Source organism: Acanthochromis polyacanthus, chromosome 22 (genome assembly GCF_021347895.1).
Source record: "Acanthochromis polyacanthus isolate Apoly-LR-REF ecotype Palm Island chromosome 22, KAUST_Apoly_ChrSc, whole genome shotgun sequence".
NCBI lineage: Eukaryota > Metazoa > Chordata > Actinopteri > Pomacentridae > Acanthochromis > Acanthochromis polyacanthus.
The window spans coordinates 19673246-19687270 of record NC_067134.1 but is presented as its reverse complement, the minus strand read 5'-3'; the positions used below and the strand labels follow the sequence as shown (position 1 = coordinate 19687270).

The 14025-nt window shown below is 38.8% G+C and overlaps 1 protein-coding gene across 5 annotated transcripts in view; it reads right to left on the bottom strand.

The window, feature by feature from the left end:
* Positions 1 to 14025, bottom strand: part of LOC110963348 (plakophilin-4-like) — a 60519-nt gene that overhangs the window by 17975 nt on the left and 28519 nt on the right. For all 5 annotated transcript variants that reach the window (XM_051941804.1, XM_051941805.1, XM_051941802.1 and 2 more), the window contains 4 exons: positions 10082 to 10252; positions 8014 to 8215; positions 6213 to 6345; positions 2156 to 2369 (listed from right to left, as the gene is read on the bottom strand). In XM_051941804.1, the coding sequence (XP_051797764.1) occupies positions 2156 to 2369; positions 6213 to 6345; positions 8014 to 8215; positions 10082 to 10252 (720 nt within the window). The remainder of the gene's footprint in view (positions 1 to 2155; positions 2370 to 6212; positions 6346 to 8013; positions 8216 to 10081; positions 10253 to 14025) is intronic.

The following is a 14025-nucleotide window of genomic DNA, read 5'->3' as shown; positions in this document are numbered from 1 at the left end:
GCTGTAGCACCTGGTTGCACCACCAGGTGGAGCCTTTTACTGTTGAGTACTGTAGCAACCAACCAGAGGAAGCAGGTTGGAAGCAGAGAGTAACATTTTTGTATCTCAGCAGCACATGTGCCATTCATACGTGGCTTAATATAGTAATTTTAGAACAACTAATGCCCACAGAGAAACAAATTCAACTCTTTGTGGAGAAGCCTTTCCAGCTCTGTGACCCACCAGATCACCGTTAAAACTGGAGTAAAACCACTGATTTATTGGCTCTTAAAACAGCAAACTGATGATCAGGAGCTTCTGGCTGCTTGGCTCAAGTTGACATTAAAATAAAATATCATCCTGCTTTTAGCTGGAAGAGAATCATGCAGGAGCAACATCAGATTCAGAAAATCTCATTTTTATGAGATTTTTATGTGAATGTTCTTAAAGAAAATATTAGAAGTTTCACTGATATATATGGAGTCACTTTAGATATTTTTAGGATTTTTTTTAGAAGATTTTCCTGATTTAAAAAAAAATATATTTATAAGAATTTTCTAGCCAAATTTGGGGATTTTTTTTTAAAATAAAACTTTTCAGGGAACTTTTAAAGGAATTATTGGAATAATTTTCTTCCTGAAGGTTTTGCTAATTTTCAGAAATTTAGGGAATTTTTTTGCTGAATTTTTAAACATTTTTTCAGACAAGGAAACAATATGTTTGGTGCTTGTAAATGAGGACAACTTGAGGGTTAATAATCAAACTCCCGAGCTGATCTTTAAAAACAGAACCCCTGTGGAGCGTTTCAACAGATCGAGGACTCTCCGGTGTGTTTCCTGCAGACCCTCAGAGCGTCTCGCAGCTTCGTTTCTGCTGGTATTAAACAGTATGTGCGGCGTGGCTGCAGAGCCGGCGGCGGAATCCTGTTTCCAAAGCACATTATCTGAGCATCTGTCCCGAGGACTGTGCCGAGATCTGTTCTGTCAACACTGAGCGCCGAGTGTTTAAGCCGCTGCCGCTCTCACCTCCCACAGAACAGCCGATACTCAGATTAATACGCTGCCAGCCAGTCAGACGGCAGCACAGACTGACCAGCCGGCCAGCCGGAGAGGCGGCCAGCGGACCCTGCTAGCAGGCGAGCGCCCACTCGCATTCCAGCGGGATTTTAATGTGTCATGTTTGCATTTGGAGACAGTTTTTGTCAATGTGGATGCTGCTTTTACCTGAATTCACCCTTCAGAAAGGAAACAGACAGACCTGAGCAGACAAACATCTGACTTTGAGGACTTTTAAAAGCTCCACTCCTGATTCTTGCTCATCTGTGTGAGTAACAAATCAGAAAATGTGGTGGGAGGTTTGGAAACAGTCCAAGTGACTGAATGGAGGTGCAATCTAGGACATTTGGAGGGATATTTAAAGCTACTTTAACTGCACTAATGTGAAAGAAAATAAATCAATACCAAACGCATCCTGAGACTTTGACCTGTTTAGGCAATAAGTGCTTTCCAATAATATTGATGTGAGTTGTTCTCTATCTTCTACCACTTTAAATTGTTCCTCTATTACCTCATTTTGAGCTCATTTGCCCTCCTCCTTCATAGACTTTTAAAATTACGCAGTGCTCTGTTTAACCCTCCTGCTGTCCTTACTTACGGTCACCAAAAATATTGTTTCCTTGTCTGAAAAAAATCCAAAAATTCAGCAAAAAAATTCCCCAAATTTCTGAAAATGTGCAAAACCTTCAGGAAGAAAATTCCAATAATTCCTTAAAAGCTTCCCATAAAAGTTTTATTTTAAAAAAAAAATCCCCCAAATTTAGCAAAAAATTCTAGTAAATATTTAAAAAAAAATTAGTAAAAATCTTTCAAAAAAATCCTAAAAATATCTAAAGTGATTACATATATAACAGTAAAATGTTTAATATTTACATCAGAAGTTTCAGTGGAAAAAATGTATTTTATCACGTTTTTAAACTTTAAAAAGGGTCAATTTTGACCTGCAGGACGACATGAGGGTTAATACTGTGAATCTAAGCAGTTATTTTTTAATTTTACATGAGAGAAAATAATGGACTGTTACTGTAAGATGATGGATTTTGGATTCATTTGACATGAAAGTGACGCGGCACACAGCAAACCGCATTTTAACGGGAGTTCTGGTGACTGAGTGGCCGTACCGGTGACCAGCTCGCGGACTTCGTTGTCGGTCGTCTTCCTGAGGAGGCGCAGCAGAGCAGGAACGCCGCCACAGTTCCTCAGCGCCACCTTGTTGTTGTCGGTGGCTTTTCCATACACCAGATTCCTCAGCGCTCCGCAGGCGCTTTTCTGGACCTCGGCCAGCTTGTGGTCCAGCAGGTCCACCAGGTGCTGGATGCCTCCCAGGTGACAAACCTGCAGAACAGGAACCATAACTCCAGATCAACTTAAACACTTCATCAGGTTGTGTTTCCTGACGAGCTGCTGCTGGCTGAAAACCTGAATGATCAGACGACTCAGAGCTTCTCCTCTTCAGAAATTAGAATTTTTCTGCGCCGTCTGACTCAACTTGTGGATTTACGTCTCTCACATTCAGAGGATTAACCGTCACTGTCGCACATTAAGACAGTTTGACTCTAATGCTTTAAATTCATGAGGTCACCTTTAGAACGGACAGATCTGTTTCAATTAAACACGTCTTCCTGTGTTTAATATCTTCAAGGCAAGAATCAATTATCAGAGTGAACGACAAATATTTTTAGACTCATACGACAGATATCTGAACAGTTTTTGTGCAGAATGAAACAGTTCTGCAGGTTTTAAGTGAAGAATATTCTTGTATTAATAGAAATATTTTCACTTTTGATTGCTTTTCTAAATGCTCTGTTCTTATTTTTATTTTTTATTTGCTGTGTCCAATTTTTCAGGCTTTTATTTAATTTATTATTAGATGTTATTACAATTTTTAAAATTTATTTTAATTTTTAAAAATATATAGTTTCTTCCCACTTTTGTTTGTATGTTCATTTTATTTTTTGTTGACGGGTTAAATTCATGTCGCACTGCTCAGTGACGTGTTGCTACTGCTGGATGATTACTCCTCTTATATATTAACAGTGCATATAAAATGGAAAAATACTTCATTATTGCTTCATAAAAAACAGAATATTAATGTTAATAACAGTACTGTCTCTTGTGATTGTTGGTTTAACTGCTCTGTTTTCATTAATTTACTTATTTTATTTATTATGTTACATTTTTCTCATTTTCACTTAATTTTTTTTCTGGCATTTTTTACATTTTTTTTTATGTATTGTAATACTATTTTTTTCCTGGTTTCTCCCCCAGTTTTGTTCCTATGTTTGGTGGTAGTAGTAGTAGTGAATGACTTTAGGTGGCTGAATGCGTTCAGCATCTTGTTTTAAATATATAATGCGTTGACTGGATGTTTCCAAGTTCAAAAGTAGGTTGTGCATTTTGTAGTAACCAGCACAATGCCAATTTGTCACAGTTTTTCTGCATTGTCAGAAATGCAGTATTTGTTCATTAGTGATTGATGTTTAGAAATCACAGCAGCATAGAATGTGTCCATTTAATTTAGGTGTACCCACAAACAAAGTGACCCTACGCTGAGCACAGGCGTGTGTAATGCATGTGTACGTTATGTACGGATACTGGATCGCATGACCGAAATATGTAGCAGGCAGCAGGAATTGATGAGACTCAGAAACACCTCCACAATTTAATTAATTGTTCCTTGCATCATTTCCAATGGATCCCAATAAGTCGTAGGATCACAATCATGTGATCATCAGCAGGCAGCTGATGTAGTGTTCACTTGTTGTCATGGATACGGTGATGCCGTGCTGCTATCTCACTATGATACAGAAATCTTTAACAAATCCGTGGATCCAGACTATAAGCCGAATCACTGCCAAAATCTAATCACTTGGTCCTTGTGTCATTTCTGACCTTCACATAAAAATTTCATCCAAATCCGTTAATTCGTTTTTGAGTAATGTTGCACGCAGTCAGACAGACAAATGTACGCTGATTGCCGCCTAACTCCGCTGCACTCCTTGGCGGAGTAATTACATGATGATATTACTGTACAGGTCTGAGACGTTTCTTTACAAAAGTCCAGTTTAGCGCCTATTAAAGACAAGAGATTGCACCAATCTCATGTCGCCTGGTTTTCTGGAAGAATTTGGAATAAAAACTGGACACTAACGTCTTTGTGGTTCGTTCAAAACTTTCTTGTGTCGTCTCGAAATAAACCCGTCTCAGGAGAGCAGCAGACGCTCCCTGTTTCTCTCTGATTCTGTGTTCAAACCGTCACTGAAAACATTTGTTTCTGGCTAAATGAGCAGGCCAGCGTCCAGGCCGCTCCAAAGGTTAATTAAAAGCTCATCACCAAACAAACGCCGCTGAAATGGCTCTCGCGTGAAGCCGCCGCGTCGTGCTGCCGTTTATTCGGTGCTCGGGAAGCAGAGCAAAGAAGAGCCACGGCGCCGGCACATTTGGCAGCGACGTCACTTAAAGTTTTGCCGGAGCAGATGGCGCTTTGGCTTCAGAGTTTAGCAGCCAGCATCTCAAAGAAAGTCCAATTTCAAACCCTGCAAGCTGAGAAAACACTCTGAGAGACGGAGCAGGGAGACAAAAGGAGGATATCTGAGTCAGTCAACCGGAAACTATATCAATTAAAAGTCGAGTCAAATGTTTCTGGGCGAATGAAGCGCTGCCTCCTTTCAGAGCGGTTTGTTGTTCAAGGATAAGGTTATCAAAAAAGACCAAAAACAAGCATGAAAGTGGTTTCATTTGTTGAAATCTTTAGGAAGCAAACAAAAAAATAAGCCATTCTTTTACTTCTTTGTCTTGTGTTACAATTTTTATGTCTATTAAAGACAAAAAAAGCACATTTTTTTGGAAATCTGCAGAAAAATAGAAGATATTTCAAGAAACAGACCATTCTTTAATTTTTCTACTGAGTATTTTAATTTTCAATTTACGATGTTACAAAGAGACAAAAAAATACTGAAGTGTTCTAATTTGTTAGAAATCTAAAAGATAACACAAAAAAATGATTAACAAATAAGCCATTCTTTTACGTTTTCCGCCCTGAATTACCATGTTTTTGTTTATTTAATGACATTTTGGTGACATATTATGATTACTTCTGTTCAGCTGTATCTCTAAATAATTCATTTATCAAATTACACTTTTCCCAATTCAATGTGTTCAATACTTTAAGGCCAAATTATCAAAAAATATCCAAAAAAAAAGTATCAAGGTGTTATAATGTGTTGGAAGTCTGTCAGGAAATACAGAAAAAGCCATTATTTTTACTTTTGTCTTATTTATATTATAAAGAAAGACAATTAAAAAGTGTCGAAGTGATTTATTTTGTTGTAAATCTTCGGAACAAACAAAAAAGAAAAGCAATTATTAAATTCTTTTCTCTTGCATTATAATTTTCATGTTTATCATATTATAAAGAAAGACAAAAAAGCAGTAAAGTATTTACATTTTTTGCAAATTTGTAGGAAAATGCAACAAAATGTCCCCAAAAATAAGTCATTTTTATTTTTATTTCTGCCTTGGATTATAATTTTTTTATGTTTATGATATTAAAAAGAAAGAAAAAATCATTTAAGTGTTTGAATTTGTTGGAAATCTATAATAAACAAACAAAAAGATGATAACTTTTGTAAGATAAGGTTCTCAAAAAACACATAAAGCATCTGTAAGTGTTTTAATATGTTGGAAATCCGTCAGAAAATGATAAATTATGATGGTTTTTCCTATTTTACTGCATTTATAATATCACATTGAAAAGAGGCTGCAGCTAATAATGACTTCTGCTTTTCTGAATAATACATTTATCAATTTACACTTCCCCTCAGCTAACTGCGGCGCCTTTAAATTGCTTGTTTTGTCCAATTTCCAATGCAAATCGTCTCATTTCAGAAACCGTTTGACATTTCTGCCTGTTAAGTGAATTTCTGTTGATCAATGTAATTGTTTCCTCAGCTGTTTCTGAGCGTTTTCAATCAGAAAATGTCCCTGAGTTGAAACTTCACATTTATTTAGCTCCTTATTTCCCCTTAGAAACGTGTTTTCTCCTGAATAAACATGTATAAACTGTCGCTGCAGACGTCAGCTGCCTCCACCGGAGCACTGACTCACGACCGTGACGTCTCGTCTCGTTATTTTTATCCAGAATCTGCCCAGCGAGTCCCACCACCACCTGCTCCTCACCTCCACCTTGACCCTGTTGTCTCCGTAGCAGAGGTGCTGCAGGTAGGCGGCGGCGTTGGCCTGGACGGAGGGGAAGTGATGCTGCAGCATGTGGATGACCTCCGGCAGCTCGGGGTCGCGCCAAGCGAACTCCCTGATGGGGAAAGAATAGGAAAGTTTCAGCAGGGAGGATTCAGCTTCCACTTTAAGTCGCTTTTGATGAGTTGTTTTAATGGAATATGACCATATTTTGCTCTAAAACCCTTTTTAGCTGGTAGGAAACTGAAACCAAACAAACATTAATTATTGTAATATTCTCATTTTTCATCCTTGTACATCTTATAAATATTACTACTACTATTTTATTACTTTTACTATGTTTTCTGCTACATAAGCTGCTGTAACGATGGGAATTTCCCCTGGCGAGGGGAGAAATAAAAGATTGTCTTATCTTATGATTTGAAAGGAAACCTAATTATTTGTCACTGGTTAAAGCTCTGGATATTTAAAAAAAACTGCTGCTTAGTTAGAAAGGCAAGTTATTTAAGAAAAATAAACAAATACAATTCAGAAAATTGCCATAATTGCACCATTTATCAAAGCAAGAACAGTTTTTTTGATCTTTCTTAGAATTAATTACACATAACATTCAGCTTTACTGAGAAAAAAACAACCAAATCTAAGCTTATAGTCTGGAAATCTCATCAAAAATCTGTTCATTCTACACATTTCCTTAAAAAAATTGCCAAAAATAAAACATTTGCAGTAGACAGACTCTGGAAAAAAAATAATAAATTCTATGTTCCTTTGCACAACTGACAATAATTCTTCCCCGCCTTTGGACAGTAAACTAAATATCTCTGAATTGTGGGCTAAACAAGACATTTTTGGAAATCAACAATCAGTATTTTTCACGAATTGTAAAAATCTTTTAGCCCAACAAATAATTGATTAATGTAAATAATCGTAAACTGCAGCCGTACATCTGACTGACTTTTCATCTGGTGCCACCATCAAGTCAAAATTTCTCTAAAGTTAATTAAATCAGTCTGACCGAATGTATAATGCAGAGATAATTAGCAAATGTTAGCAGGTTTTCCTCACCCTCCACCTGCCGTACTTGCCAGATTCATTCCGCTAAAAAAAGGTTTGACACGCTAACATATTTCGTACATCCGAGGAGCGAAACAAGTGTTGCAGGAGCACTGGGAGCAGAGTAACGCTGCACAAGGAGGCTACTTCAAAGTTAAGGGCAGTCAAATGTAAATCAGGTGTAGTTTTTGATCAGAATTTTGTCATTTCACCCCAGTATAAGAATGTTGGCTTAATATAGGAAAAAGCAAACAAACCGGGACAAATATTAGATTATATTTTTCAAAACTAAAGACAGATTTTCCTCTTTATTCCTCTTAAGAATCAAGCGTTCACTTGATACAGTCATGATTTGATAAGATGTTTCATGATTATTGATCTTAGCAATGCTTTTGGAAGAAATGGTTCGATTTTGTCATTGCAAAATCTAACTACAGCAAGGTTTGGTTGAGTTACTTTAGATATTTTTTCATCCTGGAACACCATCAGGGAGAATTCATTGTGCAGCAGGACAACGAGCCCAAACACGGAGCCACGTTTTTATTTTCAGCTACAAAAAGAACAAGGAGTCCTGCAGCAGATGGTGAAGCCTCCACAGAACCCGACAGGAGACACCGAGACGGAATAAATCCACAGAAGAACTGTGGCGAGTTCTCCGAGACACCGGGAAAATCCTCCCTGCAAAAATTTTTTAAAAACCCTTTGAAAGGTCTTCTTTGTGTGTGATCACCTGGGGTCCTTGTGGATGCTCTCGATGGACGGGGTTCGAGTGACGACCCGGTCCACCAGTCCAGAGTGCCGGTGGGAGAAGCCGGGTTCACCGGAGACCCTGAAGGAGTCGACGTACACCGCTGCAGAGCTCAGCCCATAGCTGCTTCTTTGGTACGGCAGCGTGCCGCAATGGCTTGTGGTCCGAGGGAGGGTCCCCACACCTGAGGAGACCAAAAACATGGCGTCAAATATCGAATCTCTGATCTGTCAGGGATAAAGGACGTGATTCTGGAGGCATTTTGTTGGAAATATGTAAGAAACAAACACAAAACATGACTTCCGATGGCTTAATCAATTGTTTCTTGAATCATTTAATAAGTCCCGATAAGTCCTCAGCAGTCGATTTGTCGTAGGATCACAGTCATGTGATCGTCAGCAGGCAGCTGACGGAGTGTTCACTTGTTGTCATGGTTACAGTGATGTTGTGCTACTATCTTGCAATGATGCAGAAATCTTTAACAAATCCGTGGATCAAGACTAAAAGTTGCATCACTGCCAAAATCAAATCACTTGGTCCTTGTGTCATTTCTGACCTTCCCTGAAAATTTCATCCAAATCCGTTGGTCTGTTTTTGAGCAATGTTGCACACAGACAGACAGACAGACGTACACCGATGGTCACTTGACTTGGCCGAGGTTATTTTTCTACTCTTACATTAGCTAGTTACCTCTGCAGTTCACACCTGATGAGGTCCGCAGAAATTTGCTGCGGCTCTGCTTTTAACGTGACATTATCGATTCAGTTAAACAGAAATAATCATTATTTATCACCAAAATGTAATATAACAAACAAGAAATTATAATTCAAGGGGAAAAAGTAAATAAATGTCTTTTTGGGGAAACTTTGTTGATTATTTTCCAGATTTCAAACAAATAAAAACACTTTTTTCCCCTTTTTTGATGGCCTTATAGTTTAAAAAACAAACATTTGCTTGCTTTTTTTCTCCACAGTTTTAGTGACATTTTCTGTTTGAGTTTTTTGATTTTTTTAAATATTTTATTATGACGTACAGTTATTCGGTGGATGTGTTTCTGTGCATGAACTAAAAGATAAAAACACATCCAAGGTCACGCAGGAGAAAGTAAAGTGTTGCATTAAGTGCTTAAACGGGCAGTAAAGCATTTAAAAGCAGCGATGTGTCCTCACAGGCCAAACGAGTTTAAATCTCGACTAAACAAAATTAAAATGGCTTCTTAGATGCTCCGCTATCGAGCCCCACAGAGCTTTAAGCTTTAAATCATTCTGCAAAGACTTCAATTAAGACGCTGCAGAGTACATGAAAGGTTTCTGCCTAATTAAGTTTTGACCTCGGGGAGTGATAATAATAACAGTTCCTGTGCCTTTAAACCCTGATTTCCACCACAGATTTGGGAGAAATAATCTTCTGAGCAGACGCCAAAACCGAGCCAGGCTTCTCAACCTGGGGACGACGGCTCCTGAGGGGGACACCGACGTAGAAAATGAGGTCGCAGCTAAAAACCATGTGAGGGAATCTGCAGCCATTTGAAATGTTTTGGATAAATGCTGTCACAACCACCCCTGCTTCTCCAGTACTTCCATATCCTCTTCATTAACTATTTTTGCTTGTATTGTGATTGCTTTTAGATTTTTTTTGGCCCCAATATTCGGATCTCAAAGTAAGTATTCGGATGCCACCGTGACGAGCAAATATTCGGACATCCGGATATTCGGGTGAGAACATCCAAAGCACAAAATCAGATGGAATTTCAAAAGAAAAAAGGTGAAAACGACAACTGGACAAGTGTGTAGTCTGATATGAATCCATTAGAACTCATTTGGGCACTTTAACAGAGAAAAGTAGAGCAACACAACCCACCATTTAAATTTGGTAGGCTTAGAAGGAATCAGCATGAACTAGGACGACCACGTAGTCCTGACAGTGAAGCATTAAGTCTTCTGATTACTGTATGATGATACATTTTCAATCATTTGCCATATAATTGGTATCACACTGGGAAGTATTCACTTCTATTGTCGACTGCAGACCTCTGGTGGGGCTGCAGTACCTGTGTTGGTCCTGTAGAGGGAGCCCTGGGGGTCGTGGGTGGGGCTGTGGTACAGGGGGCTGTGGAAGGAGCGCTCATCGAAAACAGGCGTCATGTGGCAGTCTGGAGACAACGCCGCCCTCAGCTCAGGGTCTATCTGCCCTCCGTGACCAGCGTACGAGCTGTGAAGTCCTGCAGGTAAAAACACGGGAAAAAAATCAACTTTATTAATGCCCAAAAATGTGTAAAATCATCGTTTTGGAAGCACATTTTGACCTCCTGAGACACTGAGAAAGGCATTTATACACTGCAAAAACTCTAAATCTTCCCAAGTTTGTCTTATTTTTAGTAAAATGTCTCATCCCACTTGATTTAAGATAAATTCACTGAACAAGTGACATTTCAGCAACATGGAGGGACTTGTTTCAGACACCTAAGCTTGACAATCCTGGTAAAATAAAGCTCAAAATAAATTTTCCCAGCTAATTTTAAGATCTCAATATTCTAAATAGCACACCTTATTTCAAGAAATCTTACCAAGGCATTCTTTACTTGTTCTATTGGCAGATTTTTTTCACTTATTTCAAAGCAAAAGTTCCTTGAAACAAGTTTTTTTTTTCTTGTTTTGAGAGCGGCATTTTTTCCAGTGTGCAGACAATGAATAAATGAAGGGCACAACATCATCGTAATGATGAATTATAAATGAATAACGTATAAATAATTGATTGAATTAACGTCTGGATATTGAGGGGTCCTACACCTGAAGCTGCACGGTTCACAGCAGCTTACAAAAGACTGGCAAGAATAAGACGATGCAAAAAGCCGCACAGATCATTTAAATCGTCTTTCTTTTGGCGCATGCCTGATTAAGAACGACTTAAGAACCAGAACCAGCCCGTCATGCTCATAAATAAACTATATCTTCAGTCATCTGTACGTGAAGCCGTGCAAATCCAGTGCATTTCACGTGGGCGACAAATGTTGTGGTTCTGAGACAGCATGAAGACTTCGGTCATTCAAAACCGGCTGCAGGCGTCGACATCAGCAAGTCAAACAGGCACAGCAGAGGGTTGTTCCATCCTCCAATCTGGGAGCAGATCAGTTCAAAGAGCGCTCCAATTATAAAGAGGCTTCAGGGCACGAGGGGGGCAGCCTCGGCGGATCAGTCCAGCAGCTGAAGCACACAATTTGCACTCAAAGCTGCCGATAAAAGGAGCTATTTGCTTCTGCACTTCCCTTTTCCTTGATTTTCATGCGTTCCTGCGTGAGAAAGATGGACGCTGTGCTCAGAGATTATTATTCTGGAAGCAAATAAAAGTGCAGCCTTGTTGAATCAGGATCTCAGGGTCGTTTTTAAAGAGCAACACAAACCCAAACTGTGACCTTCAGGTTAGAGGACGTTAAAGCTACAAAATGCATGAAATGTGCCAGAATGAAACAGAATCCAGAAGCTGAATCAGACTCATTGACTGTTACAACCTGGAGGTTCACACTTTTACAATAGATAGAAAATGATACAGTTATGATTTAATACAGCAGAGGTGTCAGTGTTGAGGCTGGTTGTACACATTTAGCAATTTCAACCATATATACACATTTATGCACAACTTTCAGTTACGATTTCAGCTTCTTCTGCACAACTTTTAGCTACAATTTCAGCTATTTATGCACAACTTTTAGCTACAATTTCAGCTATTTATCCACAACTTTTAGCTACAATTTCAGCTATTTATGCACAACTTTTAGCTACGATTTCAGCTATTTATGCACAACTTTTAGCTACAATTTCAGCTATTTATGCACAACTTTTAGCTACGATTTCAGCAATTTCGGCACAATTTTGAGCTACGATTTCAGCTATTTAGGTACAACTTTTAGGTATGATTTCAGCTATTTAGGCACTATGTTTAATTATGATTTCGGTTATTTATGCACAACTTTGAGCTACAATTTTAGCTATTATTGCACAACATTTAGCAACAATGTCAGTTATTTCTAGGTGTTTACCATCGATTTCAGCTATTTATGCACAACCTTCAGGTACGATTTCAGCTATTTATGCACAACTTTAAGCTGGGATTTCGGCTATTTATACAGAAATTTTAGATACAATTTAGGCACAACTTTTAGCGGCAATTTCAGCTATTTAAACACAACTTTTAGCGAAAATTTCAGCTATTTAAACACAAGTTTTAGCTATGATTTCAGCTATTTATGCACAACCTCCAGATACGATTTCAGCATCATTTTCAGTCGCTTTGTATCTCATTTTGGTCCTTTTGTGTCTCGTTTTGGTTGTCTTCTGTCTTGCTTTGATCGTTATATGTCTCATTATGGTCGTTTTGTGTCTCATTTTGGGCATTCTGTAACACACAGTCCTATTTTTTTCAGATTAGTTGAGCTGGCAGCTGCAAAAATCCTCTGCTTTTTTTTTTTTGCTGCCCTGGTTAGAAATGCAGGCCTTTTCTATGCATAAAAATAAATAAGTGCTTCCCACTTTCCACTGTTTTCTGGTACTTTTTTCCTTTTTTGACTCAAAAATTGGTTGTTTATAGTTCGACTATCCTTGTGGTTTTGTAGATTTTTAATCGATTCCACGAGACATGAAACAAAAAGCTCCTCTGGCGGCTTACGCTGGCAGCTCCCCAGGTGTCGCTACCTAAGCTACAAGTGTCAGTGATCAGTAATAGCCTAATCTTGTATATCCATCTATTGCTCATCTCCCTCATGTAATCTGGGATTATGATGGATCTGCAGGACAGCCGGGAATGAGGACTTAGGAGACGTATTAGGCCACTTAGCAGCACGGCGGGATGAAAAAAAATCAGAGGGAGAGAATAGGAGGCGTTTTATTTGGTTCACCGACTCGGCCACCCACACGAGAGGAACGCTTCCGTCCTGTTTTCACACATGCAAAAGCACAAACACAAAAGCTGCACGTCAGCAGCGTACAAACACAAACACACACACACACACACACACACAGGAGGAGAATGAATCAAAAGCGGTGGCGGCATCGTGGAGGCTTTCGGTGGCGTCAGCTGATCATCACATGCTGATGCTCCACGGGGCTTTGTGATAGAAACACTCTTATATGGGTCAGTGGGAGCGGCTTAGAGAGGCACAACGGAAGAATAAATGTGCAGCAGCATCTTCAACAGCAACTCTGGGAGGAAGTGGTCGATGGAGAGTTAATAAATGTGAATTTTTCATGTCCCAGAGTTACTTCCTGAACTGTTTTGACATCACAGAGGCCCCGGCAACGATGTTAAATCCATCCAGTTCAAATCTAATCTGGTGTGCATCTTGTTTTGCTTCCACATTCTGCAGATATGTAACTATAGTTTCACAGCCTCCACCAACTACTCTGTCCATCAGCTGTAGAAAGATGTTTCACCATGCTGAATGTATCTTCCAACAACTTGCTCTTCTGTTTGCTGTTCTTGAGCCATGATGCACTGATTTTATTGATCCAGTTTGTTTTAAGTCATACTTTTATGTCTCATTTTGTCGTTTTGTGCTTTGTTTTGGTTGTTTTGTGTCTCATTTTGGCCGTTTTGTGTCTTGTTTTGGTTGTTTTGTGTCTCGTTTTGGCCATTTTGGGTCTTGTTTTGGCCATTTTGGGTCTTGTTTTGGTCGTTTTGTGTCATGTTTTGGCTGTTTTCTGTCTTGTTTCGGTCGTTTTGAGTCTTGTTTTGGTTGTTTTATGTCTTGCTTTGGTTCTATGTGTTATTTTGGTCATTTTGTCTTTTGGTGATTTAATGTCTCGTTATGGTCATTTTGTGTCTCACTTTTCTTGTTTAGCCAATTTGTGTCTTAATTTTGATGGATGTCAATTTTTAACACCTATTATATAATGAGCAAAACGGATGCTTTAATTATGAGGGAAAACGTTCAAAATAGAGCTAATTATCAGCTGATCTGGTTGGTTTTGTGCCATCGATGTAATAATGGTTTAATTTACT